The sequence below is a fragment of the Heterodontus francisci genome, chromosome 29 (assembly GCF_036365525.1).
Source record: "Heterodontus francisci isolate sHetFra1 chromosome 29, sHetFra1.hap1, whole genome shotgun sequence".
Lineage (NCBI taxonomy): Eukaryota > Metazoa > Chordata > Chondrichthyes > Heterodontiformes > Heterodontidae > Heterodontus > Heterodontus francisci.
Window position 1 is genome coordinate 49,541,121 of NC_090399.1, and position 20,129 is coordinate 49,561,249.

At 43.9% G+C, this 20,129-nt stretch overlaps 2 protein-coding genes across 2 annotated transcripts in view; one reads left to right on the forward strand and one right to left on the reverse strand.

Annotated features, from left to right (window-relative positions):
• Positions 1-7,798: 7,798 nt before the first annotated feature.
• LOC137345835 (probable G-protein coupled receptor 139) lies at positions 7,799-10,202 on the forward strand. Its single transcript, XM_068009084.1, has 2 exons — positions 7,799-7,868; positions 9,316-10,202. The coding sequence occupies exons 1-2, from the start codon at positions 7,799-7,801 to the stop codon at positions 10,200-10,202; spliced, it is 957 nt and encodes a 318-aa protein (XP_067865185.1).
• A 689-nt stretch (positions 10,203-10,891) lies between these two features.
• LOC137346274 (major histocompatibility complex class I-related gene protein-like) overlaps positions 10,892-20,129 on the reverse strand; it is a 46,246-nt gene continuing 37,008 nt past the window's right edge. The window contains exon 6 of the mRNA XM_068009739.1: positions 10,892-11,219. Coding sequence (XP_067865840.1) covers positions 11,203-11,219 — 17 coding nt within the window. The 3' untranslated portion in view covers positions 10,892-11,202. The remainder of the gene's footprint in view (positions 11,220-20,129) is intronic.

Here is a 20,129-nt window from a genome sequence, read left to right on the forward strand (position 1 = left end):
GCTGTAATATCGACACTACTCCGTGTTGGAAAGGGGAACATCGACCAGGATGACCAGCTATTGTGCTGGACTTAGCATCAGATTGTTTTCTTTTCAATTGAATTTCTTTTGAATCAAGCTGCCGAAAACATTCTGGAGAGTTTATTTCTGTAATCTGACATTTCCCATCACCAAAGAAACTGATCTCAAAGACGGCAATGATAAGATGATTGATGTATTTATAAAATTGATATATAGCATTCTGGAAAACAGAATGTCGTCTTTAAAGCTAGTCCGCTACAAATCACAATATTCCCAATCCTAAATGTTGCATGTTATTCTTTTCCCAGTGGATACGTAGCCGTTGTGCAATTGTTTGTGGATTATAAACTGTATCAATCTGTCCCTGTCCTTTGATGTTAGCCGCAGTAAGAATTGTTTATTTTGTTCAAATACGCCTTGGGGGCAATGAATTAATAATCAAAGAGTTTTGAGCAAGGAAACCAAATAATCAATAAACAACAACGACATGTGTGTATATAGTGCCTTTGACGTAATAAAACGACACAAGACGCTTCACGGGAGCATTAAGTCAGATGACCAAAAGCTTGCTCAAAGAGGTAGGTTTTAAGGAGTGTATTAAAGAAAGAAAGTGAGACGGAGACGTGCAGGGAGGGATGTCCAGAGGTCAGAGCCCAGGCAACAGAAGGCACGGCCACCAACGGTGGAGAGAGGTAAAAGGGAGTACTCGAAAGGCCAGAATTAGGTGAGCACAGACCAAAAATGGTTGTTGGTCCAAGGAACGACCTTTTGCACCTTGAATCATAATTAGTCAAATTAGAAATTCCTTGTATTTTTAAATGAGACTTGCAGCCCAATTCAGGGTCTTTGAAGGGGCTAAATGCTGTGGATGCCATAGAATACGCCATTAGTTTGGAGTTGAGAAGCAAGCCAATTAGTGCGTTAAACACGTCAGTATCATGCAAATAACACCAATAACAAGAAAAAACAGGTTGTAGAGGTGTTCTTTATTGATCAGAACTTTCATTACCCAAAACCTGTGAATTATCAAAACATGTCCTGACCCAGTTAGCTCAGATAATTAAACTTCCGCTGCAACAAAGAATGTTATTGTTCAGTGGCACTGTTTGAGACTGAACAAACCAATGCGAACTAATCAGATCTCACCCCGTCCCCTAGCTTCAAAAAAATAAAATTGCAGATAGTAAGCATTGTCCATAATATTATATGGCACATTCCTCAGGATGCTTGCTATATTTCCGTAACATTAGCCTGTAATGCAACACTTTGAGTGGGGTTTACGCAAAGTTCAACACCACAGAAGCCAGCCTTTGCAATTCTCCCCCTCCCACAAGCGCCGTTCCTGCATAATGCAAAACAAAATCTCTGCACGATAAATCGACATACTAATTTATGTGGGCAATAGATCAATAAAAATGGCAGACTCATGTTATGTTATAATGGTAGGAACTACCTATATTATGGTCATCCAAACTTGTAGAAATTGTCCTATAATTCTCGCTGAAGCTTTTACAATGAAATTATGGCAAATGTAAAGGGCAAAAGTACATCATGATCTGCTGATGTGGCAGATTAGGCGCATTTCCATTCTTACTCAATATTTATTATTTTAAGGAAATAAAATGAAAGCAAATTGACTCGGTTCCTTTTGGAATCCAGCTTTTACTGGATAAGTGCAGTTCTATTTCAGCAAAACAAATAATAAATCACTGAATTCTTCCTGTAAGTCAAATGAAAGGATTTAAATGAGACTTGTCACTCAATTCAGGGTCATTAAAAGGGCAAATTTCTGTGCATGCTGGAGAATACGCCATGATGTAGTTGGAGTCTAGAATTTAGCCAAGGGAGTGTGTGAGAACGGTTGGAGGAGAGGAGCAAGAGGATACACCGCCATTTCACAATTTCTTCAGCGTATCCCCCAGGGATGTCTCACGTATCCCCCAAAGGCACACGTACCACAGCTAGGTAACTGCTGATTTAAACCAACATGTTGACATAGTTGATTCCACACGCATGTTAAGATCTATTCTATCATCTGCATTAGTATTTTGCAATGTTATGAATACTGATTCATTGATTGATTCGTTGATTTGTCGATTCTTTTATTCTGTGATTTCAGGATTGACTAATTCATTGGGACAGTTTTGATAAAAGCAAAATACTGCGGATGCTGGAAATCTGAAATAAAAACAAGAAATGCTGGAACCACTCAGCAGGCCTGGCAGCATCTGTGGAACGAGAAGCAGAGTTAACATTTCGGGTCAGTGACCCTTCTTCGGAACAAGCAAATATTAGAAATGTCAAACCTGAAGGTGGCTGGACAATTCGACAAGTTAGTCAAGAAGGCGTACTGGATACTTGCCTTTATTAGCTGAGGCATAGAATATAAGAGCTGGGAGGTTATGCTGGAACTGTATAAAACACTAGTTAGGCCATAGCTGGAGGACTACGTGCAGTTCTGGCCAGCGCACTTGACAGGATAGAGAGGACATTCACAAGGATACAAAAGCAAAATATGGGAGATGTTGGAAAGCTGAAAGAAAAATAGGAAATGCTGGAAATGCTGAAGAAGCGAATTTCTATCTACTCACCTTGCTGACAACTCCCCTAAACCAATTCCCGGGAGTAAGGGGAGGGTGAACAATGGGAAGGGTCCACTTGTGGTGGAGTGCTGTCGATCCACATTAATTTCCGAATAAATAAACATCTTCTCAGTGGTTATTTTCAGCTAGGCCGCAGCACGATGCAGAAAACCTAAGTGTAACAGGGCCAATGCCCATTCAGATCAGGGCAGCCCAACCTCTCGGAAAGGTCCAAAGAAAGGCATTGCCCAGTCAGTAGAAGATACAAGGCGCCTAACCTTTGCTTTACCGGACAGGACACTTGAAAAACGATGGAACCAATTTCAGGTCCGACATCCTTGGGGCGCTGGTTGATAGTTCCTGAAACCGAGGCATGTTGCATTTTTTGTCAGCCATAAAGTACGTGCCATTGGGTTCAATTTCTGCACCTCGATCTATTTCACGGCTGGGCCTATAGGCAACTGAATGCAAAACATTACGAGGTAGGCCAACGAGGACTGGAATGATTCAGAGACCTCAAATATTGCTTGGCATCGTGACGTCACTGCTGCAGGAATTGTGGGGAGAGTTCAGAAGGTCAGATGGACGGTCTCAGGAAATATACAACAATCCACTTAGATTGCCCTCTTTGGGAAGGGAAGGCTTTAAACACATTGTCCCGGTTCAAAGCCTGAAAGGGGCAACTTGTTCCGTACATTCTGGAGGCCGGCTACCGACGGGTGGAGGATAGATGTTATTGCAGAAGCCGCAACAATCCTCACTTCGCTATTGCTCCTTCACCCCATTGCAAGCAAATACAGGGAGAGGCGGAGGGAGAATGTAGTATTAACCCTGAAACCTCAGTGGCAGGTGGAATGACAAAACTTTCTGCACCAAACTCATTGCCCGGATAAATCTTCCAAGTCGTTCAGTATCAATTTACTAACAGCTGCACGGCTGCCAATAGCAGACCGATAAAATCAACACTGTATTGTCCACAACCACTTGCAATGGAATTCCCTGGCAGCTGGAGCTGGAGGTCGGGCTCATTTTTGTAGGTGTCTCCAATATTCCAAAAATACACGAATTCCTGCATAACGCCGGGAGAAAAATGAGCACACTGGCGGCATCTGGAAGCAGTTTGTTGGATGTTGGCCCCAGAAATGTCAGCAGCAGAGACCACAATTTTCAACTTCACCTCCTGACAGATCCCTCACTCCACCATTACCTTCAAATCTTGGTTCAATGAGGAGTGTAGTGGAGCATGCTACGAGCAGCACCAGGCATACCTAAAAATGTGGTACCAACCTGGTGAAGCTACAAGGCAGGACGACATGCTAAAGAGTAGAAGCAGCATGCAATGGACAGAGCAAAGCAATCCCACAATCAATGGATAAGCTCAAAGCTCTGCAGCCCAGCTACATTCAGCCTTGAATGGGGGTGGATAATTAATCAATGGGAGGAGGAGGCTCCACGAACATTCCCATCCAGAATGATGGTAGAGCCCAGCACGTCAGTGTAAAAGACAAGGCTGAAACTTTTGCAACCACCTTCAGCAAGAAGTGCCGAGTGGATGATCTATCTCAGCCTCCTGCTGAGGTTCCCAGCATCATAGCTGCCAGTTGTTAGCCAATTCGATTCGCTCCATAAGATATCAAGAAACAGCTGAGTGCCCTGTACACAGGAAAGAGTATGGGCCCCCACAAGATCCCACCTGTCTTGCTGGAGACTTCTGCTCCAGCGTAGCCATGCCTCTAGATGAGGTGATCCAGTACAGCAACAACATTGGCATCTGTTCAACAACTGGCAACTTACCCAAGTATGTCATGTACTCAAAAAAAACAGCACAAATCCAATCCAACCAATTACTGCCCCTTCAATCTACTCTCAATCCTCAGCAAAGTGATGGAAGGTGACATCAATAGTATTATCAAGCTGCACTAACTTGGCAATAACCTCATCACAAATCCTCAGTCTGGGTTCCACCAGGACAACTAGACTCCAGATCTCATTACAGCATTCGACCAAACATGGAAAAAAGAGCTGAATTCCAGATGTCAGGTGATACTAACTACCCTTGACATCAAGACAGCATTTTGCCAAGTGTGGCATCAAGACGACTGAGTAAAATTGTAGTCAATGGGAATCAAGGGTAAATTCTCCACTCGATGGAGTCATAACTAGAACAAAGGAAATTTTTGCACTTGTTGGAAATCGATCATCTCAGTCATTGTTGTAGCAGTTCCTTAACATATGTCCTGGGCCCAACCATCTTCAGCTGCTTCATTAATGACTTTCCCTCCATCATAAGGTCAGACATGGGGATGTTTGCTGATAATTGCACAGTGTGCATTCCCATTCATAGCTCCTGAGATGATGAACTAGTCTGTGCCGGAATTCAGCAAGGCCTGGACAATATTCAATCTTGGTCTGATAGGTGACTACTTATATTAGCCACACACAAGGGCCAGGCGATGACCATCTCTAACAGGAGAGTATCTAACTATCTCCCCTTGATGTTCAACATCATTACCATCACCAAATCCCCTCCGATCAACATCCTGGGGTTGTCATTGACCAGAAATTTAACTGGACCAGCCACATAAATACTGTAGCGACAATAGCAATCAGGGGCTTGGAATTCTGCAGAGCGTAACTCACCTTTTGACTCCTCAGAGCCTATCCACCATCCCAGAAGGCACAAGTCAAAGTGTAATGGAATAGCCCCAACTTCCCGAGACGAGTCGAGCTCCAATGACTTTCAAGAAGATCGACACCATCCAGGACAAAGCAGCACAATTCTTTGGCACCCCATCCAACACCTTAAACGTTGATTCCCTCCACCACCAGTGCACAGTGGCTGCAGTGTGTATCATTTACAAGAGCCACTGCAGCAACTCACCAAGGACCAGCTCAACAGCTCCTTCCAAACCCGCAATCTTTACCATCCAGAAGACCAAGGGCAACACCACATGGGAACACCTCTACCCGCAAGTTCCTCTCCACCACACATACCATCCTGACTAGATTACACAGTGGCGCAGTGGTTGTGCACCGCAGCCTCACAGCTCCAGGGACCAGGGTTCGATTCCGGGTACTGCCTGTGTGGAGTTTGCAAGTTCTCCCTGTGTCTGCGTAGGTTTTCTCCGGGTGCTCCGGTTTCCTGCCAAAAGACTTGCAGGTTGGTAGGTAAATTGGCCATTATAAATTGTCACTAGTATAGGTAGGTGATAGGGAAATACAGGGACAGGTGGGGATGTTTGGTAGGAATATGGGATTAGTGTAGGATTAGTACAAATGGGTGGTTGGTGGTCGGCACAGACTCGGTGGGCCGAAGGGCCTGTTTCAGTGCTGTATCTCTAATCTGATTACCATTCCTTCACTCTCACTGGGTCAAAGTTCTGGAACGCCCTCCCTCACTGTACTTTGGTTGTACCTACAGCACACGGACTGCAGCAGTTGAAGAAATCGGCTCACCACCATCTTCTCGTGGGTAATTAGGGATAGGCAATAAATGCTGGCCTTGCCAGCGATGCCTAAATCCCATGAATGAATAAAAAAGTCCTTAGAAGTGGGATGGGGAGGCAGGGCCCAGGAGGGGCATTGCAGGCCAGCGGTTTATTGTTTCCAGAGGAGAACTCTTGCTCCACAGTATCAAATATACCTTTCAGGGCCTTTGCCAACACTAATGGAACTGCTAGAACGTGCATGGAGCCCAACGTTCATTCCAAATGATCCACCAAGGACTGGCCCGAGGCAACATTACCCTGGCTACATTGACAGCAGGGATGGACTAGTCAGTAATTCTGCACCAATTTAGGGATTTTTTCCGCCCTTGTTCAGTTGGGTGGTTGACCTGATTATTCAGTCCTGTACAGTCCATGCAATATGTCTCAAAAGCAAATAGCATCAATCGCCTATGCCACCAATAGTAATTATTTTTCCCCACAGAGCCTAGAATCGTTGTTTGCTTTTGCATTCTATCTCAGATAATGGCCCCCTTCTGTTACGTATCATAACCTAGAATTTCAGTCCAACGTTCTTCCTTCTTAAGGCAGTACTAACAATAACTTATTGTATTTAATAAAAACAAAAAATGCTGGAAACAATCAGCAGGTCCGACAGCATCTGTGGAGAGAGATGCAGGGTTAACGTTTCAGGTCAGTGACCTTTCATCAGAACTGGCAAAGATTAGAAATGTAATAGGTTTTAAGCAAATAAAGCGAGGGTGGGGCAAGAGATAACAAAAGGGAAGGTGTTGATAGACCAGAGGGTCAGAGAATACCTGACAGGAAGGCTCTTGGAGGACAAGAGCTGGAATTCTACCTGAAGAAGTTCAGAGTTTTGAAGAAGTTTGTGGTTGTTCAGTGCCATCTATTGTTGTATCTGGTAATTAATGTGTAATCTGTAAATCATATATATTGACTGTGATTTATCTGTTAATCATTAATTTATGTTGATTTTGCTTTGATGTTAGAGTAGAAGTTATAAAAGTGGAATCCTGTCCATTTTTTTTTTATTTTCGGTAAATTCGGTTCCTTTTGTTTATTGATCTCCGCGAGGCTCATAACAGTGTTTGTGCATCTGTATGTAACGCTGTGTTTTCCTGTGCATAATACTGACCTGGGAGTACTAGAAGGTATCTAGTTCCACGCACCGGTAGCCCTCACCTTAAGGATGATAAAGGAGAAAACATGAAAATTCTAACACACTTTTTAATGTGTTTAACAGTAACGTTCAAGGGGGTGATCAAGCAATGGAAAATGTAATTAAAACACAATAGATATACCAGAAAATATAAATTGGTGCTTTAATGTTTAGAAAAAATGAAGCCCCGTTTAGGATTACTCTGTTCCTTGGTGTGATGTAGCGTTTTTACTGATGATACTAAACAACAACTGTGAATGCCCAAATCTCAGAAGGATCACACCAGTTAATTTGGATCTTTCAACAAAAAAAAATGCTAAAAAGTCAACGTGACATTCTGGCTGTTTTTAATAGATGTTTGCATCACTAGTGGGATGAAACGTATTCCCTAATCATTATTGCACCAAGAGCAGGTACATAATATGCTTATTCATACAGCTGTAACTAATGTTAATTACTATGTAATCATCTCATGAGACCTTTGTTAGATATATATATATATAAAAATGTGTGTGTGTGTGTGTGCATGAGGGTTTGATCTGAATACATTTCGGCCCTGCTCATAGAAAATGGGAAGTTCAATACTGACACAGATAGAAGAAATCTACTACCCTCTTCTTGCACTGCTTGGTATTCCTGGTAAGTTATTCTCAGTAATTGTTTATCTTTGCGAGTGTTTAAGAACAAAGAACAAAGAAAATTACAGCACAGGAACAGGCCCTTCGGCCCTCCAAGCCTGCGCCGATCCAGATCCTCTATCTAAACATGTCGCCTATTTTCTAAGGGTCTGTATCTCTTTGCTTCCTGCCCATTCATGTATCTGTCTAGATACATCTTAAAAGACGCTATCGTGCCCTCGTCTACCACCGCCGCTGGCAACGCGTTCCAGGCACCCACCACCCTCTGCGTAAATAACTTTCCACGCATATCCCCCCTAAACTTTTCCCCTCTCACTTTGAACTCGTGACCCCTAGTAATTGAATCCCCCACTCTGGGAAAAGCTTCTTGCTCTCCACCCTGTCTATACCTCTTATGATTTTGTACACCTCAATCAGGTCCCCCCTCAACCTTCGTCTTTCTAATGAAAATAATCCTAATCTACTCAACCTCTCTTCATAGCTAGCGCCCTCCATACCAGGCAACATCCTGGTGAACCTCCTCTGCACCCTCTCCAAAGCATCTACATCCTTTTGGTAATGTGGCGACCAGAACTGCACGCAGTATTCCAAATGTGGCCGAACCAAAGACTTATACAACTGTAACATGACCTGCCAACTCTTGTACTCAATACCCCGTCCGATGAAGGAAAGCATGCCGTATGCCTTCTTGACCACTCTATTGACCTGCGTTGCTACCTTCAGGGAACAATGGACATGAACACCCAAATCTCTCTGTACATCAATTTTCCCCAGGACTTTTCCATTAACTGTGCTGCTGCTTTCTGCCTGTGCAATAACGACATCATCTCAATCTGTCTATTCATTGATTTTAATGGTTTCAGAAAGACGGAAAACATGTTATCAATTCCCAATTCCCGCATATTCTTCTAAATAAATTATATTATTAGGCCATAATACTTAACTTTTGTTGGACATTTATCAGCGTCAAACACAAAGGACAGGATTGAATATTAAGAGATGATTAATACTGTTACATTATTATAAGTTGCAATGGAAAATAACGAAGGTTAGTTGCAGAAAATACACAAAAGCATTTGTAGATCCGTTTTATGTTATCATTGAAGTAATGCGTAAACAAGGCACTGAATCTGTAAGGGCCCTGCTGTAAAATCTGCGTGATCCCTGATTTGAGTCTAAAGTGTCTGAACAACTAAATGGCAAATGACTATTAAGCTCCAAATGTTACCCAATTTCACAAGTTGTTGTTTTCCTTTGAGGTAACAGCCAATAAATGATGTGGCGTGGATTGCTAAATAGTTATGCCTCCTCAGGATTTCCACATTTACGCGGACAGAGTGAATGATTTGAGTGAAAGAAAAATCAGCACTAATTATTACAGTTTATTTTGTTCGAATTATTCGTCAAGTCTATGCTCCTGATTTATTTCATTACTCCCCCACTTGCAGCCAACCTGGTGACCATTGTGATTCTCTCCCGAGGAAAGTGTGGCCTCTCCAAATGCATCACTATTTACCTGGTGGCCATGGCAGCGGCGGATCTCCTGGTCCTGATAGTTGATGTGCTCCTGTATGAGATGAATGAAATTTATTTCCCAGAATCATTCCTGGACTACACTCCCGTCTGTAGTCTGAATTTCTTCCTAATTTTTGCTTCTATTGAATGTTCTGTCTGGTTAACTGTCGCTTTCACTTTTGATCGATTTATCGCCATTTGTTGCCAAAAAATAAGAACACATTATTGCACCGAAAGAACTGCGGCCGTGGTTGTGGCAACGATGTGGGGATTGAGTATTTTGGAAAACATTCCAATCTCCTTTACATTTGAACCTCGCATAATAATTGACGATGTATTGTGGTTCTGCAATGTAAAATCAAGCCTCTATACTGTACCGATATGGGTTGCATTCTTGTGGGTTGATATAGCTTTAATGCCTTTTATTCCATTTCTCTTGATTCTGATATTCAATGGTCTGACCATCAGACATATTCTATTGACAAACAGGATCAGGAGGGGTCTCCGGAGCAGCAGCAGCGACCCAGAAATGGAAAACCGAAGGAAGTCCATCGTTTTACTGCTGGCCATATCTGGCAGTTTTATTCTGTTATGGATGGTGACTTTCACTCATTATATATGTGTACAAATTTTGGATATTCAATATTTGCATACAGACTACAGTCATCCTTTCACCATCATGGAACAAACTGGATATATGCTGCAGCATTTGAGCTCCTGCACAAACACCATCATTTATGCAGTGTCTCAGACTAAATTCAGACTGCAGTTAAAGAATCTGTTTAAATATCCGTTGGTGTTAATTAAGTTCGGGAAATAACTTAAAGGTCTGAGTCTAACCAGAATTGGCGACCGGGAATTGAGACTCGCTTCCATCTAAATTAGGCAAAATGCGCAGGAGCCGATCAGATGTGTTGTGCATCCCACACGATTTTCTTTTCCATTGAATTTGAAGGAGAGGAAAATAGGACGGGATGTGCAATGAGTGGGTGAGCTGCTCCCGCCTGTTCTGCACCGCAGCTGCAGGTAGATTTGTCTAGCCGGATGATACATCCAACTGCAGAGGCGACCGAAGTGAAAATCAGGCGGTATTGTTAAACGTCAGTCGAAGCCTTGCAGTGAGTTTTATGCCCCACCCTGATGTTTAACCTTCCCTCTAAAGTATTCACTAAATCCATTGTAGTTGTGCGACAGCTTAACTTTCAATTTCACTATCTGGGTATGATGTTCAACTTGCCTCTGCGGCTTTGCAAATTGGCCACCGGTTAGAGAAAGTGTCTTATTCTCACTCCCATTACAATCATGGCCTAGCAGCAGAGGTGCTACATGAGCCTCGTTCCCTTCAGTTAGAGAAGGAAAAGAAGCCTTGGGTTTGCTTGGGCCCACTGTACTGGGGACGCTGCTGATGAAATGTGTGTGTGGAAAGGATGAGCTCGGCTGTGTTCCAGTAGTTGACAAGAGTTTCCATGATCACTGTTGTAGCTCACAAGTAGAGACTTGAGGTCAATGTTGGAGAAATTAAGCTTATGTTTATTAGGAGTGCATTAATATTTACAAAATATATTTAAAATGCCAGAAGCGTATTTATTCCGCACAGCTGTTATGTAATATAAAGCGATAGCAGTTGCAATTATGGATCAGATTTGGCAATGTTCCTTCAACACGAAACAAGTTACTAATATTTTAATAAAGTGATTGAAACCTCGTGCATGCGCTTATACAAACAACTTTGCTTTCCTCAGAAAAAAAATCATTGACAACCATTTCTTTGTGTTCTTGGATCCAATTCAAGTCTGGCGTTCGTCCCTCTCAGGTACTGGTTAAACAGCATTGTAAGCTAGGGATGAAAAATAATTGTTAGGCAATCCAGAGGTGATACTGCAGAGCACAGTGTGGTGAACTTATTCATTCTCTTTTCATGATAGTTCCCTTTACTCTGCTAGCTACAACAGTGCAACTATCTTCTGTCAATGCTACTCCACAGTCAATTATATTGAAAATAGTTGGATAGCTTCATTTCCTATTTCCCCTCAGTGGCAATGGGTACCATCTGCAGCTCTCCTTCTTTGATGGTACGACTGAAATCAGGAACTCAGAGCTTCTACTTGAAAATGACTAAGTAGAATGACTTGCCATTCACAAATACTTGACTGCAACCTGTCGCCTTCTATTAATTGGATGCTCGAATTCCAACAAGGACATCCAGCTGTTAGCAAACATTAGGGAGAAATTGATTCAAAGGCCAAAACTTAATGACAAAAAGGTTCGTCTTTACTGGTGCTGATTGCGCTGGTGAATGCGGGTTGGCTTTCGGGGAGTTAGAAACATAGAAAAATACGAGCGGGAGCAGGCCATTCGGCCTTTCGAGCCTGCTCTGCCATTCAGTACGATCATGACTGATCATCCAAACTCAGTAACCTGTTCCCGCTTTTCCCCCGTATCCCTTGATCCCATTACCCTAAGAACGATATCAAACTCTTTCTTGAATATATTTAATGATTTGGCCTCAACTAATTTCTGTGGTAGAGAATTCCACAGGTTCACCACTCTCTGAGTGAAGAAATCTCTCCTCATCTCAGTCCTAAATGGCTTACCCCTTATCCTTAGACTATCACCCCTGGTCCTGGACTTCCCTGCCAACGGGAACATCCTTCCTGCATTTAGTCTGTCCAGTCCTGTTAGAATTTTGTAAGTTTCTATGAGATCCCCTCTCATTCTTCTAAACTCTAGTGAATACAAGCCTAATCGACCAAATCTCTCTTCATACATCAATCCTGCCATCCCAGGAATCAGTCTGGTGAACCTTCGCTGCACTCCCTCCATAGCAAGAACATCCTTCCTCAGATAAGGAGACCAAAACTGCACACAATACTCCTGATGTGGTCTCACTAAGGCCTGGTATATTTGCAGCAAGACATCTTTGCTCCTGTACTTGAATCCTCTCGCTATGAAGGCCAACATACCATTTGCCTTCTTAACTGCCTGCTGCACCTGCATGCTTACTTTCAGTGACTGGTGCACAAGGACACCCAGGTCTTGCTGCACCTCCCCCTTTCCCAATCAATTGCCTTTCAGATAATAATCTGCCTTTCTGTTTTTGCCACCAAAGTGGATAACCTCACATTTATCCACATTATACTGCATCTGCCATGCATTTGCCCACTCATGCAACCTGTCCAAATCACACTGCAGCTTCTCTGCATCCTCCTCACAGCTCACACTCCCACCCAGCTTTGTGTCGTCTGCAAACTTGGATATATTACATTTAATTCCCTCATCTATATCATTAATATATATTGTGAAAAGCTGGCGTCCTAGCACTGATCCCATATGGTACCCCACTAGTCACTGCCTGCCACTCAGAAAAAGACCCGTTTATTCCTACTCTTTGTTTCCTGTCTGCCAACCAGTTCTCTGTCCATGACAGTACCTTACCCCCAATCCCATGTGCTTTAAATTTGCACACTAATCTCTTATGTTGGACCTTATCGAAAGCCTTCTGAAAGTCCAAATACACCACATCCACTGGTTCTCCCTTATCTATTCTACTAGTTACATCCTCAAAAAATTCCAGTAGATTTGTCAGGCATGATTTCCTTTCATAAACCCATGTTGACTTTGTCCGATCCTGTCATTGTTTTCCAAGTGCTCTGCTATTACATCTTTTATAATGGACTCTAGCATTTTCCCCACGACTGATGTCAGGCTAACTGGTCCATAATTCCCTGTTTTCTCTCTACCTCCTTTTTTAAATAGTGGGGTTACATTGGAGTCTGTAGAATTTTGAAAAATGACCTGAAGCACATCTACTATTTCTAGGGCCACTTCCCTAAATACTCTGGGATGTAGATTATCAGGCCCTGGGGAATTATCGGCCTTCAATCCCATCAATTTCCCTAACACCATTTTCCTAATAATACTGATTTCATACAGTTCCTCCTTCTCACTAGACCCTATGTTCCCCAACATTTCTGGGAGGTAATTTGTGTCCTCCTTTGTGAAGACAGAACCAAAGTATGTATTGAATTGGTCTGCCATTTCTTTGTTCCGAATTATAAATTCCCCCATTTCTTACTGTAAGGGGCCCACATTGTCTTCAATAATCTTTTTCTCTTCACATATCTATAGAAGCTTTTACAGTCAGTTTTTATGTTCTCTGCAAGATTACTCAAATACTCAATTTGCCCCTTCTTAATCAATCCCTTTGTCCTCCTTTGCTGAATTCTAAACTGCTCCCAATCCTCAGGTTTGCTGCTTGTTATGACCATTTCATAATTCTCCTCCTTGGATCTAATACTATCCCTAATTTCTTTTGTAAGCCATGGTTCAGCTTCCTGTTTCATTTTTGCACCAGACAGGAATGAACAATTGTTGTAATTCATCCATGTGCTCTTTAAATGCTAGTCATTGCCTATCCACTATCAACCCTTTAAGTAACGTTCCCCAATCTATCATAGCCAACGCACACCTCATACCTTCATAGTTTTCTTTATTTAGATTCAGGATCCTCGTCTTGGAATCAACTCTCTCACTTTCCATCTTAATGAAGAATTCGATCATGTTATGGTCGTTCTTCCCCAAGGGTCCCCGCAGAACAAGATTGTTAACTAATCCTTTCTCATTACACAATAACCAGGCTAGGATAGCCTGTTCTCTGGTTGGTTCCTCAATATATTGGTCCAAAAAATCAACACGTACACACTCCATGAATTCCTCCCCTACAATATTATTGCTAATTTGGTTTGCCCAATCTATATGTAGATTAAAGTCAACCATAATTACAGTTGCACCCTTATTGCATGCATATCCTGTTTAATGCCATCCTCTACATCACCACTGCTGTTTGGGGGTCTATGTACAACCCCCACCAATGTCTTCTGCCCCTTGGTTTTTCTTAGCTCCACCCATACAGATTTCACATCAGGATTCTCTGAGCTAATATCCTTCCTCACTATTGCATTGATTTCCTCTTATACGAACAATGGTACTCCACCTCCTTTCCCTTTTTCCCTGTCCTTCCTTAATTTTATTACCCTTGGATGTTCAGTTCCCATCCTTGGTCACCCTGCAGCCATGTCTCCGTAATCATAACTATATTGTCTCCATCCATTACATCTATTTGAGCGGTCAGTTCGCCTGCCTTATTACGAATTCTCCGCACATTGAGGCACAATGCCTTTAGGCTTGTCTTTTTAACATTGTTAGTCATCTTAGCATTAGTTCGCACTATGGCCCTATTTGTTTCTCACCCTTGATTTCTATGCCTTCCACTTTTGTCTTTTTGTTTCCTGTCTTTCGTTTCTATCCTTGTTTCCTCCTCCTCAGTCACCCCACTCAGGTTCCCATCCCCCTGCCATTCTAGTTTAAATCCTCTCCAACAGCATTAGCAAACGCCCCTGCGAGGACATCGGTTCCAGTCCTGCCTGGGTGTAACCCATCCCACTTGTTCAGGTCTCACCTTCCCCAGAACAGGTCCCAATGTCCCAGGAATCTTAATCCCTCCCTCGTGCACCATTTCTCCAGCCACACATTCATCTGGTGAATTCTCCTGTTCCTATACTCACTAACAGGTGGCACAGGAAGTAATCCTGAGATTACTACCTTTGAAGTCCTGCTTTTTAATTTAGCTCCTAATGCCTTAAATTCATCTTGCAGGACCTCATCCCTTTTTCTGCCTATGTCATTGCTACCAACATGGACCACGACCAACGGTTGTTCACATTCCCCCTTCAGAATGTCCTGCAGCTGCTCCAAGACATCCTTGACTCTAGCACCAAGGAGGCAACATACCATCCCGGAGTCTCAGTTGCAGCCACAGAAACGCCTGTCTGTTCCCCTTACAATTGAATCTCCTATCACGATGGCTCTCCCAGTCTTTTTCAAAGATACAAAGAACAAAGATAATTACAGCACAGGAACAGGCCCTTCGGCCCTCCAAGCCTGCGCCAATCCAGATCCTCTCTCTAAACATGTCGCCTATTTTCTAAGGTTCTGTATCTCTTTTCTTCCTGCCCATTCATGTATCTGTCTAGATACATCTTAAAAAACGCCATCGTGCCCGCATCTACCACCTCCGCTGGCAACGCGTTCCAGGCACCACCCTCTGCGTAAAGAACTTTCCACGCATATCCCCCCTAAACTTTTCCCCTTTCACTTTGAACTCGTGTCCTCTAGTAATTGAATCCCCCACTCTGGGAAAAAGCCTCTTGCTATCCACCCTGTCTATACCTCTCATGATTTTGTACACCTCAATCAGGTCCCCCCTCAACCTCCATCTTTCTAATGAAAATAATCCTAATCTACTCAACCTCTCTTCATAGCTAGCGCCCTCCATACCAGGCAACATCCTGGTGAACCTCCTCTGCACCCTCTCCAAAGCATCCACATCCTTTTGGTAATGTGGCGACCAGAACTGTACGCAGTATTCCAAATGTGGCCGAACCAAAGTCCTATACAACTGTAACATGACCTGCCAACTCTTGTACTCAATACCCCGTCCGATGAAGGAAAGCATGCCGTATGCCTTCTTGACCACTCTATTTACCTGCGTTGCCACCTTCAGGGAACAGTGGACCTGAACACCCAAATCTCTCTGGACATCAATTTTCCCCAGGACTTTTACATTTACTGTATAGTTCACTCTTGAATTGGATCTTCCAAAATGCATCACCTCGCATTTGCCCTGATTGAACTCCATCTGCCATTTCTCTGCCCAACTCTCCAATCTATCTATATTCTGCTGTATTCTCTGACAGTCCCCTTCACTATCTGCTACTCCACCAATCTTAGTGTCGTCTGCAAACTTGCTAATCAGTCCACCTATACTTTCCTCCAAATCATTAATGTATATCACAAACAACAGTGGTCCCAGCACGGATCCCTGTGGAACACCACTGGTCACACGTCTCCATTTTGAGAAACTCCCTTCTACTGCTACTCTCTGTCTCCTGTTGCCCAGCCAGTTCTTTATCCATCTAGCTAGTACACCTTGGACCCCATGCGCCTTCACTTTCTCCATCAGCCTGCCATGGGGAACCTTATCAAACGCCTTACTGAAGTCCATGTATATGACATCGACAGCCCTTCCCTCATCAATCAACTTTGTCACTTCCTCAAAGAATTCTATTAAGTTGGTAAGACATGACCTTCCCTGCACAAAACCATGTTGCCTATCACTGATAAGCCCATTTTCTTCCAAATGGGAATAGATCCTATCCCTCAGTATCTTCTCCAGCAGCTTCCCTACCACTGACGTCAGGCTCACCGGTCTATAATTACCTGGATTATCCCTGCTACCCTTCTTAAACAAGGGGACAACATTAGCAATTCTCCAGTCCTCTGGGACCTCACCCGTGTTTAAGGATGCTGCAAAGATATCTGTTAAGGCCCCAGCTATTTCCTCTCTCGCTTCCCTCAGTAACCTGGGATAGATCCCATCCGGACCTGGGGACTTGTCCACCTTAATGCCCTTTAGAATACCCAACACTTCCTCCCTCCTTATGCCGACTTGACCTAGTGTAATCAAACATCTGTTCCTAACCTCAACATCCGTCATGTCCCTCCCCTCGGTGAAAACCGATGCAAAGTACTCGTTTAGAATCTCACCCATTTTCTCTGAGTCCAAGCATAACATTCCTCCTTTGTCCTTTAGTGGGCCAATCCTTTCTCTAGTTACCCTCTTTCTCCTTATATTTGAATAAAAGGCTTTGGGATTTTCTTTACCCTGTTTGCTAAAGATATTTCATGACCCCTTTTTGCCCTCTTAATTCCTCGTTTCAGATTGGTCCTACATTCCCGATATTCTTTCAAAGCTTCGTCTTTCATCAGCCGCCTAGACCTTATGTATGCTTCCTTTTTCCTCTTAGCTAGTCTCACAATTTCACCTGTCATCCATGGTTCCCTAATCTTGCCATTTCTACCCCTCATTTTCACAGGAACATGTCTCTCCTGCACGCTAATCAACCTCTCTTTAAAAGCCTCCCACATATCACATGTGGATTTACCTTCAAACAGCTGCTCCCAATCTACATTCCCCAGCTCCTGCCGAATTTTGCTATAGTAGGCCTTCCCCCAATTTAGCACTCTTCCTTTAGGACCACTCTCGTCTTTGTCCATGAGTATTTTAAAGCTTACGGAATTGTGATCACTATTCCCAAAGTAGTCCCCTACTGAAACTTCAACCACCTGGCCGGGCTCATTCCCCAACACCAGGTCCAGTATGGCCCCTTCCCGAGTTGGACTATTTACATACTGCTCTAGAAAACCCTCCTGGATGCTCCTTACAAATTCTGCTCCATCTAGACCTCTAACACTAAGTGAATCCCAGTCAATGTTGGGAAAATTAAAATCTCCTATCACCACCACCCTGTTGCTCCTACATCTTTCCATAATCTGTTTACATATTTGTACCTCTATCTGACGCTCACTGTTGGGAGGCCTGTAGTACAGGCCCAACATTGTTACCGCACCCTTCCTATTTCTGAGGTCTGTCCATATTGCCTCACTGCTCGAGTCCTCCATAGTGCCCTCCTTCAGCACAGCTGCGATATCCTCTTTGACCATTAATGCAACTCCTCCACCCCTTTTACCTCCCTCTCTATCCCACCTGAAGCATCGATATCCTGGGATATTTAGTTGCCAATCATGCCCTTCCCTCAACCAAGTCTCAGTAATAGCAATAACATCATACTCCCAGGTACTAATCCAAGCCCTAAGTTCATCTGCCTTACCTACTACACTTCTTGCATTAAAACAAATGCACCTCAGACCACCAGTCCCTTTATATTCATCATCTGCTCCCTGCCTGCTCTTCCCCTTAGTCACACTGACTTCATTATCTAGTTCCTTACAGGCTTTTGTTACTACCTCCTTACTGTCAACTGACCTCCTCAATTGGTTCCCATCCCCCTGCCACATTAGTTTAAACCCTCCCCAACAGCGTTAGCAAAAGCACCCCCAAGGACATTGGTTCCAGTCCGGCCCAGGTGTAGACCGTCCAATTTGTAATAGTCCCACCTTCCCCAGAACCGGTCCCAATGTCCCAAAAATCTGAACCCCTCCTTCCTGCACCATCTCTCAAGCCACGCATTCATCCTGACTATTCTTTCATTTTTACTCTGACTATCACGTGGCACTGGTAGCAATCCTGAGATTACTACCTCTGAGGTCCTACTTTTTAACTTGGCTCCTAACTCCCTAAACTCTGCTTGTAGGACCTCATCCCATTTTTTACCTATATCATTGGTGCCTATGTGCACAATGACAACTGGCTGTTCACCCTCCCCCTTTAGAATGTTCTGCAGCCGATCTGAGACATCCCTGACCCGTGCACCTGGGAGGCAACATACCATTCAGGAGCCTCGTTTTCGACCACAGAACCGCCTATCTACTCCCCTCACAATCGAATCCCCTACGACTATAGCCCTTCCACTCTTTTTCCCGCCCTTCTGAACAGCAGAGCCAGCCACGGTGCCATGGACCTGGCTACTGCTGCCTTCCCCTGGTGAGCCATCTCCCTCAACAGTATCCAAAACGGTATACTTGTTTTGGAGGGAGATGACCGCAGGGGACTCCTGCGCTGCCTTCCTGCTCTTTCTCTGCCTTCTGGTTACCCATTCCCTTTCGCCCTCAGCAATCCTAATCTGCGGTGTGACCAATTCACTAAACCTTCACTTTTCCTCCCCTGCTGTGCAGCAGAGCCATCCGTGGTGCCACAAACTTGGTTGCTGTTGCTTTCCCCTGGGAGGCCATTCTCCACCTGACAGTATCCAAAGCAGTATATCTGTTTGAAAGGGGGATGGCCACAGGGGACTCCTGCACTACCTGTCTGCGCCTACTACTCCGCCTGGTGGTCACCCATCCCTTTTCTGCCTGTGCAGTCATTACCTGCGGTGTGACCACCTCGCTAAATGTGCTATCCATGATGTCCTCAGCATCACGGATGCTCCACAGTGAATCCACCCGCAACTCCAGCTCCGTAATGTGGGTAGCCAGTAGCTGCAGATGAATACACTTCCTGCACACATGGTCGTCAGGGACACTGGAAGCATCCCTGATTTCCCACATAGCGCAGGAGGAGCATATCACGGGGCTGAGCTCTCCTGTCATGATTTACCCTTAGGTTAATTAGTTACTCCCTTTAAAAAATACAAATTACACTGGGGGCCTTGTTCTACTCCAAACACTACCCACTACAATCTAAGTCCTTAATAAATTGCACTAATTTAAAAAAAAACACTTTAGTCGTACTAACCTTAACACTTATAAGGTAGGTTTAAAAAATAACTTTCTCCTGATTTTTTAAGCTATTTCCAGGCACTAACGGCTGTTACTCACCAACCAATCACCTTGCAGCTTTCCTGTGATGTTGCTGTTGACTTTATTTTCAAACTCCGGTGCACCTGGACTGCTCTCACAAAGGTCCACTCCCAGAAGATAAATGACTGGGCCTCGACCCTCAGGCTCAATTTATCCTCTTCTTTCACTTGGCATTCTCCCAACAGGTCCGCTCCTCTCTGCTTCGCTCCCGGAAGGTCAGTCATTACCTCCAGGATTCTTTTCCTAGACTCGGAATCTAAACACTGACTGCTTCTTGATTGCCATCCAGTGACTCCGACAGGAAGGTGCGGCTCTGTGAGACATGGTTGAGGTTAACTCCTCCGAGTCTCAGGGAACATTAAGGGCTGAATTTTGCGGCCCCCGTAGGTGGGATCGGAGGTGGGTGCGGCACTACGTATCGCAACAAGGG

Excerpts from the sequence above, each read along its gene's own strand:
- LOC137345835 (XM_068009084.1), top strand. The coding sequence starts at position 7,799 with ATGGGAAGTTCAATACTGACACAGATAGAAGAAATCTACTACCCTCTT. Across the intron at positions 7,869-9,315 it reads TGCACTGCTTGGTATTCCTG|CCAACCTGGTGACCATTGTG; the intron begins GTAAGTTATTCT and ends CCCCACTTGCAG.